General features: G+C 39.1%; 1 protein-coding gene across 7 annotated transcripts in view; it reads right to left on the bottom strand.

Annotated features, from left to right (window-relative positions):
• Window positions 1–17,385, bottom strand: part of JPH1 (junctophilin 1) — an 87,374-nt gene that overhangs the window by 49,577 nt on the left and 20,412 nt on the right. The window contains exon 3 of one of the 7 annotated variants that reach the window (XM_040546048.1): window positions 11,962–14,242. The exons of the other annotated variants lie outside the window; for them this stretch is intronic. Coding sequence (XP_040401982.1) covers window positions 13,900–14,242 — 343 coding nt within the window. The 3' untranslated portion in view covers window positions 11,962–13,899. Of the gene's footprint in view, window positions 1–11,961; window positions 14,243–17,385 lie in introns of those variants that run through there. 7 annotated transcript variants of the gene reach the window in all.

Below are 17,385 nucleotides of genomic sequence, written 5' to 3' on the forward strand. Positions count from 1 at the left end.
TACCAATAAATCTCAAAATAAATGATACAGCTTAGAAAATTCCTCAGGATCCATATGAACTTTGACATTGGTCATTTTTGTCTTTTTTATTGTGAACTGTGAAGACAAGAAAAGCAGCAAAGGTGGTCCTGAATTCAGGGGCAGAGCTACATTCACTTGGAAAAAACACTGCATCCTTGACACCTAGGGTAGAAGATAGAACTGCAATTCCTCACTATGTCCAGAGGATCCTGAGGAATTCCGAGGAAGATATTATTATTATTATTATTATTATTATTATTATTATTATTATTATTATTATTATTTTGAAGCACTATTTCTAGCTTAAATTATTTTTGATGCTATGTGTTTCAATCTATAGTAACAGCTATTCTCTGGCAGGCACAATAGCTTCTCTGTCTTTCCCTATTTGAGGGGCAATGAGAGAACACCAAGTCTTCTTGCCAGCACATTCATACTTGAGATGATTGAAACTGTAAATCTTTTTAAAATAAAAACTTAAATTTGGAACTTGTTTTTCATTGTAGTTGTTTTCTGTTTCAGCATCAATAAGGAATAGGCTAGAATTACTATTTTTACATATTGCAGCTATAAAGCCTATTTACTATTACAAGCAGGAGAATTTAGAAATAGCTATTGGAATTAATGGATGGTAAAATAAGTTAGCTACAGAAAACAAGTAGAACTTAGCACACTTAAATAGAGACACCTATGCAAGCTTTCACACATTCAAGTGGAGAGAGGAACAGTGTATCTTATGGCCTTTTATGTGGCAAATGTGGTTTTGTTTTGATTTTATGTTTGTCTTTTATTGAAACATTTTTGTACTGTACAAACGCAGACATGTTTTCAGAAACAATATAAATAAATGTATAAATGCAGACATGTTTTCAGAAACAATGCAATAGAAGCATTAAAGAAAAACCCACAATTACTTGAAAGGGAAATAAGACAGAAACACTGGATCCCACGTGCAGTCTGACTATTCAGAGGACTCTCTTCTCTGCCTGGCATTTTGCCCAAATACGTTTTTTCCAGGTCATCAAATTCCCGATTACACTCATACAACAAAGGAATAACTAGGTCCCTTTAAGGGACCACGTAGAACAAAAAATCCAGACAGAGGAAGGCTATAGTTTCATGTACATTTAAACCCGAGGAAGAACACAGCTGAAGGAACCATCTTCTCCTCCCCTACTCTTAGCCACTCGATTTCACACTCAGTTCAGTCCCTGTTCCATGTCTGCAGCTGATCCCTGGTACTGCAGGCTTAAAACATACTTGAAACTGTATTAACTTGCCTAATATCAATCTCCTTGAAATAAATAATGCTGAGCAGGAGCATCTGAAGAGCTTCGTAAAAGACTACTCAACCATCTTTTTGGCACTGGGGCTACTGAGCCTCAGGTCACTCTCTCCCCTGTCCTGTGAGGAATTATTTCTGGTTACTATGTAGGAAATGCTGGAATCAGGAAAATGTGACAACAAAACATGAAACAGCTGCTCCTCTTTCACAAACTGTTTTTTGCTGTAAATGCTGGAATTGTTTGTACTTCCCCCAACAAAAAAGGATCAGTCCATGACACAACAAAGTCTTTCTGTGATCTACTCACATGATTGTGAAATACAAGCAAGGACTTCACGCTGCACATGGTTTGGTATATTCTTTTGCAGTGACTCAGGTTGCACTATCATACAGATTTGGTGATGGCAAATAAGTAACAAGATGGCTTATTTAACTAAGATGAGCAGATTCACAAACTAAAATGCCACACCTGATAAAGGTAGACAAAATAAGCAGATACTGCAAGAACACTGTAATGGCTGTTTGGGCTTGGGCATATTTACAATATGCTTTCGCAATTATTTCTCATCCTCTGCAGCTGGAAGAAAATATGGCATCCCTCATTTTCATGGATTACTTTCTGTCAGGCTATTTAGTGAGCTGTGTATTGGCCAAAGCGTAATCCTTTGGTAGTTGCCCAAGAAGTAGTTCCAAAAGACCTAAACAATTCATTGATTCAAAATACCTTACTCTAGACCTAAATTGTGCAATGATTTTCTTCTTATTTGAAATATCAATCCAATTCCTAGTTTGCTAACATGCTTATACTTGTACAACTCTCAACATGTCCTTAAGAGACCGCTCTACTGAGCGATGATCTTTGACATTATTTAGAAAAACATCACTCATTGCAAATATAGGTCAGGAACATCAAATGGGAAGTGTGCCTATGGCAGCACAGTATTTGAGACATGAAAAATACCGTTCCACACACAGAACCCAAAAGACTACGAACAAAGAAGCCAAGATTCTTGTTCACATTTTTGTACATGATAACTGGGATGCTTTTACAAGAATTGATATACTGGAGTACAGCCTTTGAGAACACTCCTCTCTTGCTCAGGTCCTCTTCTGGATGACAAAGCAGGTCATAAATAGGAAACAATTAATTTGAGACAGATATGCTCTTACTCCTTTATTGATCGTACACACAATTTAAAACAGGCATGTGTAATGCAGATTAAATTTAGGGGAAAAAGTCCTGTCCCTCCCCTCCCCCCCAATAAAAAGCACTGGAATATGAGTAAAATCAGAAACAAAGAATTGCTCATGAGGCTATCTAGCACTGTAAGACACAGTATGTTTGCATTTTGAAATGTTTCAAATCTAATGTGAAAAGGAAAGAGACTGTAATGAACAATACCACAAGTGTGTACAGACAAATACCATCTTTTAAAATCACTGAATTTATACTCAAATAACTTATTTAAAAATCGTAGTGTCCCTCCCACCTATGGCTCTGGGGCTTGTCATAACATCTGGCCCATTCCCTGAAAACCTTGTGGTGGGGCTGAGAGGGGGTCTCTCTGGCTTTGGGGGATTATTTTGATGGCCCACATGCTCATTCTGCACTTGAAATTTCTGACACAAACGTGTTAGTATATGTACAGGAACAGGTACTCCTGTATTTTGCCCTGTGCTGACTCCACAATAGGTCACCTGGCTTACTCTCACTACAGCTGAGGCATCTCTCTGCATTCTCACTATGCATACAGAGTGACACTATAAGAAAATAAAGCTATTCTGTGAAAATTTTGCTACAACTATCCTGTTTTCATCGCCTTCACTAAAAAACAACAAATCACTTAACTGAAAACTTAACCAGGGACTCGACAAGTTTTTCACGTATTACTATAAGAGCTTACAGTCTTTTGAATAATGAGAAAAAAATCAATGGTACACACCTAAAATAAGCTCGCTTTAAGAAATCCACTTAAAGTCCTTGGCAGTTACACGATGATTATTTTAATGAGTGCACAGATTTATGTACTACAAAATTAGATCTCTCTTGCTTACATTTACTGAATCTTGGTGCTTGCGTTAAGTCCCAAGACATAACTATGTAGCAAAACAATAGTAAGTGATATAAAAAAATTAATAAAGATCATGCTTTGCTTGCAGCTATTCAGTTGATGTGGAAAACCAGGTTATAGCTGATGAGTTGGAAAGAGGGATCACCATAGCAACAATTTACCACTTAACAATGAAGGGGGAAGGGCGTATCATCTTTTGCTACTTGCACACGTAAACAGTGTTAGTTCAAAATTCTTAAGTTCACCTATATTTTGTGTTCCTTCAGTAAGACGTGCAGTAAAAAATTGCACTGATTAGTACTACGGCATTACATTCGTCCTCGTATGTTAGTCCTATTAGTAATGACAAGAAATCCAGCCAAAAAGAAAATGATGATGATTTTAATTAAAAATCCTCCTTGGTAGCAGAAGCTGTTATGGAAAAGTCTGTTTCACTGAGGAATAAAATATCCCAGTGAAGCGGTAATAAATCAGAAGTATAAAATTGCTTGTTTGCTACAACCGAAATCATATGTTAAAAGACAAATGGTATCATCAACTTTTGCTAAAATAAATCTTGTGGTAAATAAATAAGGATGACATACATAGTATCATCACCACATTATCTATTATTGCTTGGCTAAATAAAAAAAAAAATATTTAAGTGTGCTGTCTTAATTTTCTTTGGAGTTATCTGTCTTGTGTCATAGAAAGGATGTGTATAATTAAAATACACTTTAACTGTTTATTTTTCTGTGTCTGTCCCCACCTGTGCATGCAAGAATACCTCAACTTCTTTAACTCATCACTTGGAGGTTTACTTCAGTAATCTTCAATTCTGTCCAAGCTGTTCAGATACATTCAGATGAAAAAGCAAACCGAGGAACTGTTCAGCAGCCACTGAATAAAATGACTGACAACAAGTCTTCATTAGCTGCTTTGGGCGTTTGGCCTTTCAGGCAGGCCTCATCCTGCCTCATCCCCTCATTCGATATTTTAGCTGGGTACTTCTACCACATCCCCACAGCATGCACGCTTTGTCCTCAGAGCACCTTGGTAAAAGAGGGAAGTTTAAGCCGCTGCCATTTTATACTGAACAGCGATCAGGAGCAAGGCATTATGAAGCTCAGCAAAGCCGTGTTTAGATGTGAGGAACAGACTTCCTAATGCTTAGATCCTCTCACACTGAATTGGAGAAGACTTGATGTGTAAATAAGGTGCTGGCCAGCAGATTAAACACCAGGAATCTCAAATTTGCCTGCAGGAATGCTAAGAAACACGTTCAGATACTTTCTCTCACCTGGACTTAAGTGAGTCTGTAATAATGAGCTTCAGGACCTACATTTTTTTTTTCTTGAAATTAACCTCTACATTCATGCATTTAAATATGATGAGTGGTTTAGGGTCAGTATTCAGAAAACATTGCCAAAGGCAGAATCTGCAGTACCACACATCTTTTGCGTCTCTGTTGGTTATTGAGGACACTGCTGTGTGAAACTGGAGTTGTGGGTGCCTGCTCCCAGTCTGAACCTGCATTACATGCACACCAGGAGCACGACTGCCAAACTGAACAGGTCTTTAGAGGAAATCAGACAGCAGCTTTCTGGCTGAATCCTAGCCACTCTGCTGCCAGCATCACAAACTAGCTGGTCCAAAAAGAGAGGAAGAAAGAGAGGGTTGTGACTCAATTTAATATTAGTGTCCATAATCTGGGGGGAAAACAAACAAACAAAAAGAAAAACAACAAAAAAAGACCCCCAATGCTGCTACAGAAATAGGCAGGATTTACTCAAAGCAGTATTGCAGGGGCACTACTAACTATATAGGGTCATTTAAGCTTTATTCAGCAAATATTCGCTGCACCACATACTACATAGAGGACCTGTGACTAAACTAAAAGCAAAAGATACATTCCCAACACCATGCTTGAAATATGGTGCTGCAACAGAGGGAATAGCTTTAGGTAAATTGCCAGCATAAGAGAGATTTCAGAGGAATTGCGTAGAATACTTATGACAAAGTTATCAATGATAGCGATACCTAAAAATGATCAGAAAAAAAGAAAGTCTCTCAACATTACCTATGATATACAAGGAGTACAATTGAAAACTCAGTTACAATAGATTGCAAATCTGTGCAGAGCTGGTTAATTATTCTGGAGGCAGCTCAGAATAGTCAGCAATGATGCACCCAAGAACAGTAAAAATGGGAAGACTTCTTGATGTAATCACCCTAAAAGGAGGTGCCAGACTAGTCCCAGTGATCAAAGTACCTCAAGAAAAAGAAGTAAAAAAGAAAAAAAGAGAGCTAGTAGCACTATCACAGAAACATAAAGAGGATTTTCACATACAAAGGATGTAATCACCTTCAAACGCCAAGCAAAACACTACAAAAAACCACTACAAAAGAATGATAAGATAAAGCACTTATTGGTGTCAGTAGTGTGGCTGCACGAAAGCACTCCAGGGGTAAAGGGATCAACAGTGCTCATGCTGTCATATGAAAACTGCATGCAAATAAGTAATTATCTGCTGTGGTGCTCAGACATCCAGAACGCTATAGATGTAGATATGGCTGCAGCATAACAGTTGAGATCTTCTAGAATAAACACAGCCACATCTGTTATGCTCGAAGCCTGTTTTTTTCCTTCCAGCCCAATCAGCACAGCCACACTGAGGCATTGCGCCTGACTTAAGAAACACTGCTGGGCCTCATCTAAATATGCAGACATGGCTCTTTCCTGCCTGGCAACAAGATGCTGCTGGTGCTCAATGCTCAGGAAGATGGAAAGGCAGAAAAAATTGCTCTTCCAGCTTTCCTACTGCTGTTAACTGTCTCTGCCATGGAGTAGTGGCATCGAAATGAAGTGGTGTGGCAAGGCAGGGAACCTACTACAGTGGTGCTTCAGAGCGGTGCCCCTGACTCCAGCACTCCACTGGAGACACAGCCACGGACCGTGAGTCATGCCCAGTCACGCTGATGCTTCCCTTCTGTGTTATTTCCATCCAGTAAATCCCTACCCACTCTCAGCTGTGTTCGAGAACCCTTGGGAGTCGGGAGTGGGCTGCTGTCATCAAGACAATTCATCCAGCCTGTTCCCAAGCTCTCTTGTTCAAGGACACTCAGGAGCCAGCTGCAGACTGGCCGAATTGTCACCCCCACTCCAGAGTATATTCTTAACAACATCTAGCTTTTGCATTGCCAAGACTTCGGCACATGATCTTACAGTGACAAAGGTAAAACTTGAAAGTGAAATACAACTCCGAAAGAGAAATTCCTGCGACAGATCTTCTTTCCCTCACCCCTTCTCACCCTGCATTTTCATGATAGGACAAGATGCAAAAGAGGAGAAAGATTTAGAGGAACAGGTGCACACCGCAGCACAAATCTTACCAGGGTCTACAAATAAGCTAACAGAAATAGTGGTAGAAATGTAGAATGACAATTTAGGACAGTGTAAGCAAGCATCTCCCTGCTTCCCTTGATTGTCTCAAATCCCTTCAGTTGAGAGAACATGCAAAGTAGCCGGCCACCACCCAGCAAGGCTGGAATGAACCATGACAGGTGAGGAAATAAGGATCCATAAAGGAAGTGTGACCCTCAAAAACATTATTTTGTAGAAAATGCACTGGATTAAGCATAGCGAAGAAATGGGTTGGACTGGTGTAAAGTGCCAGGACAGAGAAAGAAATAAAAAAACTGCAACAATTTGTTGTACACTTAGCAAAGCCTGGCAGCCATGAGCATAATTACTAGACCATGCTGCAGCTGTTTGCTTTAACTGCTAAAAGAAAAATTGCTCAAAGATACTGGGGAAGAACGAGCCACGGAATAGCCTGCAATTCTAATGCTGCTACCCAGCAGAAACATCCCTGCCTTTACTTTTGGCTTAATGCTAGGGATGGAAGCAAGGAGGGAACACGTTATGTTCATACACAAGGAGACAACCAAGGTACTGCCTGTGAGAGGGACAGAAGGACTAAGCTCCCTAGCCACCCAGTCTGTGTTGAGCGCAGCTGCTGGCATCGCACTGCATCTGAAAGGGCTGTTAATAAATATTTGCTTAGTATATCGTAACTTGAGCATAGGATAGAAAAAGTATCCCCCTACACTAGAGAACTATAGATGACCTTCACAAACCTCACATACTTTTCATAGCAAAGGAGAGAAAACTGTTGCTCTCTTAGGAGGAATGGGTTCTTCACGTCCCTTCCAGATATGCTTAAAACAGCTACCCAAGTTTTGGTACTCCCATAGCCCATATGGAAAATACCAGGAGGTTTCCCTCAACATAAACTACTGCAAGGAGTCCAATTATTTGTACAAGTTTATGCTTTTTATCACAAAAGCAACCAAAACTCTTCTGGTAAATTCAGCATCACCAGAACGAGAGGAAGTATTTTAAAGTATGGAAGTTTATATGAGGACAGGTCACTACAAAGGTGGAACAATTTCATCTTTAGAAGAGATTTACCCAAGGAAAACAGACCTTGGCTTCTTTATTGCCCAACCTATGTATTTATTTTTTTTAATATCCTCAATGTAAAATCTCAGGACCTGTCCCTCTCATTTACTGTAAGACACAGTATGCAATATATGCAATGTGATGTTCCACTTACATGTTTCAGGCCTGGTTACACAACATAGCAATTTGCTGCCTAAAAGCTGAATTTATGTTTACAACCTGAAAACTGCATCTGCCAAAAGCTTAGAAGTTTAAAATTGTGTTCCTGTATTGTATGACACAGGCTCCCGTTTCATCAGAGACAATAGTGTACCTGAGCAGACGGTATTGAAAGAGATTTATTTTCTGTCGGATTTCTTTTATTTGTTCTTTGCAAAGAGATAAAAGAATATGAACTATGGCTTTAGAAATAAATAAAAATATTTTAAAATATATTTCAGTATGAAAGCTTTCAAATTGGGTTATTTTAAGGAAATCACCTCTGTATGTCACAGACTCTCTGCTTCCGGAGTTGCCGGAGTTGCAGGATTAATGGGACAGTCCATTTACAACGGGCCCAGATGAAGAAAAATTTGAAGAAATTAACTACTAGACATGTGGGACTTCTCTTCATTAACATGATACAAAAGATAAATCCTACTTAAAGGACAGTAATGTTAAAATCACATTCAAAATTAAAAACTTTTGAATTTAGAACTAACTGGCTGCATAAAAGTACAGAAAAAAACGTTAATGAGATACTGAAAACATAGCTCATCATAGCATAGTTAAGTGCTTCATCTCAGCATAGAAATGTCCTCCCAAGATCAATGGCTGTCATTTTTTCTTATTATTACTAGCATCACACTGTCAATAATTTTCAAATTCTGAACTTCTTCCTAGCAGAGGAACTGAAGCGTTTTTTTGTTGGTGGTGGGGTTTTTTGTTGCTGTTGGTGGGTTTTAAAACATTAAATCATTCTTAGATGTTTTCAGATGTACTTCTTTGACTTTTTAGTCAAGACATTTATATTTAATTCCAAAGTAGTTATTAAAAAGAAAAGCTGGTAGTCTCATTGGGGGCAAGGAGTAGGCCAGGCAGATCATCTCAGATGACCAAATTTCCTTCACAGAATCATTTATTTTTCAGTTACTGTTCAATACAGAACTAGTGACTGCATCTCTATAACACACCAGAGTGTGAAGTTAAGATTTTCCTCTGTCAGTCTTAATGTGTGCCAGACACACCTGCCATGAAATGCACTGGAAGTCGACACAGCATACAAGTTTGTTACTAAGCACAGCCCCTAACCTGTGATTCTTCTTTTAAACTTCAGTGTAGAAATGATTACTAAACTTTTACAAAATCCAATCATGTTGTGTCGTTTAGTAATTAAAAAGACAGCTATTGAACAGGTTCTTTAAATTTCAAGTACAATTGAGTAAGGTTTGAATTCCACAATATTACAAAGCTTTCCAAACTATTGCCATTATATATGAAAAGATACTCAGGTGCTTCAAAGCATGTTTTGCAGAATCCTGGAGGGTTATTTTTGTTGTTTCACTTTGTGAAACAACCTTTATTACAAAGCCGTGTAAAAACAACATGATGAAATATTGATAAAGGCTATGGTAAAAATAGATTTGAAAATAAAGTAAAAGTAAAAAAAGTGTTAACTTGTAAGTCTGCATAATTAATACAGTAGCAGCAACTAAAATATTTGCAAAATTTATTTTTAGAAATTGAAAAGATAAAACCTATTAATACTATTCCTAGAAAGAAAGCATTCCTGAATTACTAAAGAATTGTACGGGCTTTACCATGCTTGCCTGCACAGTCACTGCACTTAAAAGCAACCCTACCCAGCTTCTGTATCTCCATGGACACATCACACTTTCCATGCAGATCATGCAGGTGTATGAGACTGCATCCAGCTCAGTAGTGGGGGTTTGCAGACATTCTAGAAAAGTAACTGAATATCTTGGGAGAGAAATGGTACAGAAATGTCAAACCAGCAGCATGAAAGTGTTATTTCCTTTGGGGAAGTGGTCTTATTTTGGAGGGGACCTACATATGAAGCCATGTGCAAGAGCTTTCACACACATGGAAAACAGCACCACGCTGTGGGTCTGCTGTGAGCCCTTCACATGTGCTCTGCTGGCAAGCATCCCAATCCACTGCTGATTCTTTTGGTACCTTTATCATAGACGGATCCAGAAGACAGAAAGGTATCTCTCTTGCTTATATTGCGTACAGCAATGCTACTGAATTGTGAATTCCCATCAGGACAGTTAAGCCAGGCTACTGAACTGAAGAAGATGGATTTGAATTAAAACTGCAGGGTTTGTTTTTTTAAGCACTGCATTGGGTAGGATGAAAAAGCATTCTGAAAACAACCAACTTTGGAAAAAGCAAATAGTGCCTGCTGGGCAAATAGGATTATCACCCCTGACCAGACATTGGTGTATTTTATTCTTCTGCAACCCACTGTGGCACACAAGAAATTATCACCTCCAGCAAACACCCATCTGGAATGTAAACAGGTAAGCATTCCAACAAAGATTTTAGTCTTTTCTTTGTCCTGACAGACATGAAAGTCATTTTGGAAGGAAAGAAACCTGAGCCCTCCTTCCAAGTATTGGGAAGAAATAACAGGGAGGAAAAAAATCAACAAAAAAACACAGTCAAAAACCACTTATTTTTAATCTGTTCTGCTTTCCTGGGACTATGATTGACCTTAAATTATCAGAGGTCTCTTCCCTAAACTAATTTAGAAGCTTTAGTCTTTTTTCTCTGTGTCATTTTGCATACAGTGCAACAAACAACTTTTGCAAAATGTGGGGTTCCCATAGAGCAACCTTTGAACTTTTTGAACACTCTCAGAAGGATGACAAGCAATCCAGCTAGCATCCTTCATGGAGGGGGACAAGAGGCAGGAGAACACCGACAATGCTGTTTTGAAAACAGGAAGACACTAATAATTAGATACATAGGTATAAATAAGCAAGATACTGACCTGACAAAGTAGAGTATTGGGTAGCAGAAAGAGCACACAGTGTATTTGCCCAGCAGGCACTATTTGCTTTTTCCAAAGTTGGTTGTTTTCAGAATGTTTTTTCATCATACTCAATGCAGCGCTTAAAAAGGCAAAAGTACACTGGATCTGATTTTATACTGAGAAGTTTATGCCTACTTTTTATTTACAGTAAAATCAAAATTAACTCAATTAACTCTAAATTTACCAAGACTACTTTTGGTAGCATAAAAAACAATGTGGAGCACACATCCGAGGTCAAGATGTAAAAGGTGTTATTTGAAAAGATAAACTCAGTTCAATGAATTAAAAAAGGGGGGGGGGGGGAGGGGGGGAAGGTACATCATCCATCTATCCATCCATCCCCTCCTCCCTCCCTGACTTGAGAAGATGGTAGGAGAAGACAGTCAGAAGCAACAAGAAATGAACAGTACATTATGGAGAAGAGAAAGGCATTTTTCACTATTGTCTTAAACACCTACACAGCATAAAGTGCCTTGATCACTTTGGGTAACAGAAATTTCTGTCAACAGTTCAGCATGTTTAATGCTCACATTAAACTCACAGTTTAATGATTTGCAAAAAAATAACAAGGATTCCCAAATCATTGATTTGAATGCATAATAAGGAATGATAAGAAAGTAGTGTCTGATATTTTTCTGAAATACCTAATGAAAAGAAAAAAAAGGCCACACATGCACAGACATTTACTTTCATTCCCTCCATCAAAAAAATATATGCAGGTCCTAAGTTTGACTGCTTTGGGACATTCCACAGTAGGCCACGTACCATCAGATCTTAAAGACTAATTATTGTCCTAGTGACTTTATTCATAAAATCTTCAAATGCCAAACTCTTCACAACACAGGAGCAAAATCTGACAACCACACTCCATTTAACAGGAAAACTGATACTGGAACTATGCTAAGGGAGTTTTACCATGGATTTTTTTTTCTTTTTTAAGCACCCTGTGAACATGCAAGGTGTAATATTATTCCCAGAACGGTTACTGGGAGCTTAGCCGCTCATTTGAGTGAGATCAGTCCCTCAGAGTGAGGAAGACAAAAATCAGTCAGGACTTTTGTAATGTCATGGATAATTTTTTTTTTATTTTTTTTTTTACAAATGTCTTTTAGTACACAGTAGAACCATAAGGGCACCCAAATGCATGAAGTTTCCTATTTTTCATTTACATTAGCAAACAATATTCACCCACTCTAGACTATTTGGTGGGAGAAGAAACAGAAGGATAAGTACACCTCTCCTCTACTCATTGAAAGCTGACTCCACATACAAATAAATATACACATTTAAATACAAATATAATATTAGCACTTTTGGCTTTATGGGTTTCAGCTCACTTTCATGGCTGCTGGGATAAAATGACAATAAAAAGAAAAAGCAGAGGGCTACTTTTTGAGCACAATCAGCAGCAGAGCAGCCGATAAACATACATCTGCGTGCAGCATAGAGAGCCGGTGATAGCACAGAAAAGATGGGCTTCTCTATCAGCTGTTAGTGGACTATATTCCTGTCAAATGCTGATAAGCTCTACTCATGCATTGCCTTATTTAGGCAGACTTCTCTGCTGACACACCAATGTGCAGTAACAAGCGTGTGTGACGTTTCCAGGCCAGAGAGGCTTCTGCTCCTTCTTCTAGTAAGATCATAACAAACGTTACACGGCTCGGTGTCATTTTCTGAGGTGTGCTGAAAAAAGTCTTATTTGAAAACACATTGTCGGTAGTGCAACTCCATTCTTAATAGTATTTAAAATGGGAACACAATTTAGAACAAGAAAATGTGATCATAAAAAAAATGTTTACATAGGAGATATGTACTCTGTATTTTGAAGACTAAGGAACTTACTGGAATGCATGAGAGGGCTTTCAAATGAGCCTATAGCTTGGGAACTACTATTTTCAGATTGAGCATAAATCGGCAGTTTAGCTCTCTAAAGTAATTCAACCTGAAGTTAAAACTTCATATGATTTTTTTTTTTTTTTTTTAACCTACATATATACCTGCACACTAGTTCTGTGCTAGTTAGGATAACTCGCTTTTCCCAAGTAATTTTGGTTATATTTATTCTATGGTATGCCATATATAAAAAGAGAACATTTTTACTAATCCGAAAAACCAGTAGCTGTTACCTCTAGAATTACTTCACCAGCTCACACTCTCACAGCTGGAAGATTTGTCCTGTTTCTTTGAAGATATTTAATAACAGGCTGCTGTATTAAAGTGTCACTTAATGACATCATTTTTGCTTTTATTGATGATACTGCTCTTCTTTAACTTGTATATTATGAACATATTTACAAGTATCTTGCTATTAGAAAGATAAATTAGCAGAGAACATGCTATGAAAGCATGCATCTGTGAAGTTTTGTCATCATGTTTCACTTACTTGCTAACTTGTAAAATAAAGTAATCCGTGATGGGTCTCTTAAGTCATTAGCATGAATTAACAAGATTCTGCTGTATATTATTTCACAGCTACTGCCAAAAGGTCAGCTCCTGAATACAGGGGATCCATTGAATGTCAAAAATTTCGCTTCCTTTGGAGCTATAATATATTCTATTAAAACTCACTCTGTACTGCACAATGCTATTAATCATGCTAGCTAAAGCATTCAGTTCCCAGCCTACCTCTTTAATAGAGCCTAAATGGCCTTCGCTGTTGTAGTTCACCAGTACACATCATGTTTTATCCTTAAAGTGGGCTAGATTAGGCAGTACTTGCCTTTGTACATGTGAAAAGTACATACACAAGCTACATACACATACTAAAGACTCTAACGTACAATGAGACACTGAGCTAGCGTGCTGCAGAAGAGGAGGCTGGGCAGCTCTATCAGCACAGTCCTGGCCCTGAGCTGGCTGCCCTGGCTGGCCGCAGCCAAGAGAAGCAAGGCTGGTTTTCCACCGTGCTGTGAAAGCGCGACAGATTCACCGCCCCTGAGAGAGCCGAGCTCGCTGCATGCCCCTGCTCTGCAGCGCACAGGCGTGCCGGAGTCCTTGTGGTCAGGTCACATATCTCCAACATGGTGCCTCCCCGTAACTAATGCGCTGAAAGGTCACGCTCAAGTTTGTGGCGTGCTTGGAGAGTAAACTCACGTAACCACGATCTGCTGTGAACCAGATCGACGGGACTGATGTCCTGCTTGAGTGCATACGGTGCTTGCCAGGCCAACAATCCTAAGCCACGAGCAGCTTCTGGCCAGACAAACACCAGAGGAAGAGCAGCGCGCAGGCAGGCTGCTGCGGGCTGAACTGTTTGGGAAGTAACAGCAGCCCACTCCCGATTACAATCTTCCCCATTGCTGCTGCCTCCTCTATCACATGGCTGTCGGCCTGCCGCTACCAGGATTTCACAGCACATTCCAGGCCCGCCGCTGAAGACCCTTTGGGAAAAAAAACCCAGCTGGGAGCCAGCTGTCTGAGTGGCTCCAGCACCCTCCCCTTCCTCAGGAGCCTCCGTCCTATTGCACATGCGATAAGCCACCTGGCACGGTACACGCACCTAGCCAGGGAAACTGGGCACCATGACCTCGGTGACCTTCTAGAAACATCTGCTGGATGAGCAAAGCTGAGGAAAACAAACCAGGCTTAAGATTTTTTTTTTTCTGATTAACTAGTATGCTGAAGACTTTTGCAACAGAAAAATGGCTGCATTCCAAAAAGCAGCAGCAGCAACCTGTATAATTAGCTATTTCCAATGCAAACCCATGTAATCTATTAATCATTTTTCTCAAATATGCAAATCCAGAAATCAGACTCTCTAGAAAAGCAGTAAAAAACTAAACTATATCCTCAGTTAATTTTTTCAAAGCAAAGCCCCCCTAATTTCCAGAAATACGGCTATCTTCAGCAACTGAGCTGACTTTCCACAATAAATTCTGTCCCCCTTACTTGTATTGAACTGCACCATACTGAAATCACAGAATTATTTGGGACAGCGTGCAGAGCAGCACAGCATTCAGCAGGACTAACAGGAGGCAGAACGTGACATACTGATTTGTTACAGAAGCTTCATTGTTTGGGAAGAGAGAGGACTAAACCTCAGAAAGCTCTATTAGTTCCTTTGCAATTCACAAAATAAGCCCCGAATTTTAGTCTTGCTGGGAATTGTGAAGAGTGGGCACCTAAGAGCAAGCTGAGAACCTGAAGTTTTTTTGTGTTAACTGGACTGTCTCTGTACATGCAACTCACAAAGAGCACTGTTTTGTCAGGGATAACCTGGTGTCAGTGGAATCACTGTGAGTTTTGCTGTTGATGTCAGCAGGGACAACATTTAATAGTTGCACCAATGGATTATGTGAAGAGCAAACTAAAAGCCTGACAGGCTCAGCTCATGCTTACATCCTCTAAACCTACCGTGTAAATGGACTCTAAACCATTTATCTGTTCTTTCATTAACACTTTAGAAAGCCGTGTCTGCTCCTAAGGAGAGTCACAGACATCACAAGCACCATTTTAAAAGTAAGGTGAATTTTTTGAAACCTCTTGACCAACTCTTTCCCCTGCACCCGCTGAACAGCAAGCTGTAGGCTCCCCTCCTCAGAATTGGCTGAGTAACAGCAACAATGAGCTGCTGATCATGTATGTGAAGTCAGCACACTCCTACAGACTGAAAGGTACAATAAAAAGCAGCAAAAGAAACAGCCTATGTTACTACCAGTCTCACCATTTTTTGCGTAACAGACTGCAAGTACATTTTAAAGTGTCCTGAAAGGTTATGAAAACGTAGTTATTTTGCATTATTATATGGAAACATTTGAGTCTTTTCATTTTAAAATTCCACAAAGTTATTTTCAATTCTGATTGTATTTTTTACATCAATTTAATAAGAAAAAAAAATTCTTGCATTAAGAATATTAATACGCTCCTCTGCATGACAAGGATCCCCCCTATTGAATCTCTCCTGCTTTCACTTAGAAATACTATTACTTGATTCATTCCCATCTTCTCGTTTTTTTTTTTTTTCTGTTGAAGAAACATGTCTTCCACTTTAAAATGCTGGTGCTTGAACTCACTACTTCACTATCTGAATTCACTAGGTTCACCTCTCAATTAAGGTTTCCATTGACTTATAAAAATCTGTGAATATTTTTTTCAGTATAAATATTAAGCCATGTTGCATCAGTAGAGAGGCAGAAGAAACACCCATAAAGCCTCAATAACATTCTCTCTAGTGGCTAGCAACAACTGCACACACTCCCAACACCCATGGACAGACGAGTTATTTCCTTTTGAGAGGAAATTAGAGACTGGAAGGCTAGAAGCCTGTGATTTTTTCCCTGGTATATCACACTGCAGAGGTAAATCACTTACCAGAACACTGCATTTGAATACCATATTTTCGGATTTAAACAAAACCACTGGGTTCTAAAAATGTGCAGAAAATCATCTTCTCATTGCTCTTGTTATTATCAGCATGTATATTATCCTTATTATAAATATGGCATTTGCAAGGTGACAAGTAGACTCCAAGGCTCCATCATTTCAGCTATTTCAAATGGATACAGTGGACAGGCCCCTGAGACCATACAGCTGAAAAGATTAGCATTAACAAGTGGGACAAATACTCCAAAGAGAATGGAGTGAGAGCAGTAAAGCGATAGAAAATGGTTCAATCAGAAACAAATAGTAGTAACTTCAGCTCTCTACTCTTACTCTACTGGACACATGGCTGCAGAGATGGTCTCTACGAAGGGTCTCCTAAGAAGGTCTTGAGAAATCCAGGCTTCTCCCACTCACTTGTGAAGAATATCATGGATGAAAGCACAAAAAAGCTTGCTGAGGAAAGTTTGAATGCTTTGTGTACATACCACTCCAGAAGCAACACATAAACAATATTAACTTTAAGGTGATGTTGTACAGTATGGTAACTCAATTTTTTGGCACCAAATAAAGGAAAAATAGGTCTGGTGCTCAGCCTCCATCCATAGGCATTGTTTCAGAGCAACGCTGAGAAAGTTAATGGGATCTATCAGAATATTTCAACAAAAGGTGCCAAATACCTTTCAGGATGTTCTCATGCCCTTCATGAAGCAGGCTGTGTGTAGTCTTTTCCCTAACATGCAAAGGGATCGCTCTGATGACATCATTTCCTTTTCTCATGCACTTGGTTTTTCTTCTTCTTCATTAGAGCCACACAATAGAAAAACAAACAGCAGGAACGGATGTAGCTGCAGACGAAGGTGACACTTTGTTGACCTTAGGATACAAGCTGACTTGTCTCGTCACATTCACAAAGAACAAAATCTTGCTGCCCTACCTTAGGCAATGTGATCATAGGCAGCACTTCCACTGTAAGACAACACAAGCTTTTTGCAGCAAAGGAAAAAAAAATAAAGAGGAAATAGCAGTCTATAAAGTTATCTCATTACAAACATTTTTGATGAACATCAGTCAATTATCTACCCTTTTAAATTGAGCCTTCTTTCTCTTTATTCACCAATGCAAAGAAATTTGAGTTATAAGCAAGCACCTATCTACTACTTTATGCTGTCAAGTATTGGAATAGATTATTACTAAGAGATAA

This window comes from Cygnus olor, chromosome 2 (assembly GCF_009769625.2).
Source record: "Cygnus olor isolate bCygOlo1 chromosome 2, bCygOlo1.pri.v2, whole genome shotgun sequence".
Classification (NCBI taxonomy): Eukaryota; Metazoa; Chordata; class Aves; order Anseriformes; family Anatidae; genus Cygnus; species Cygnus olor.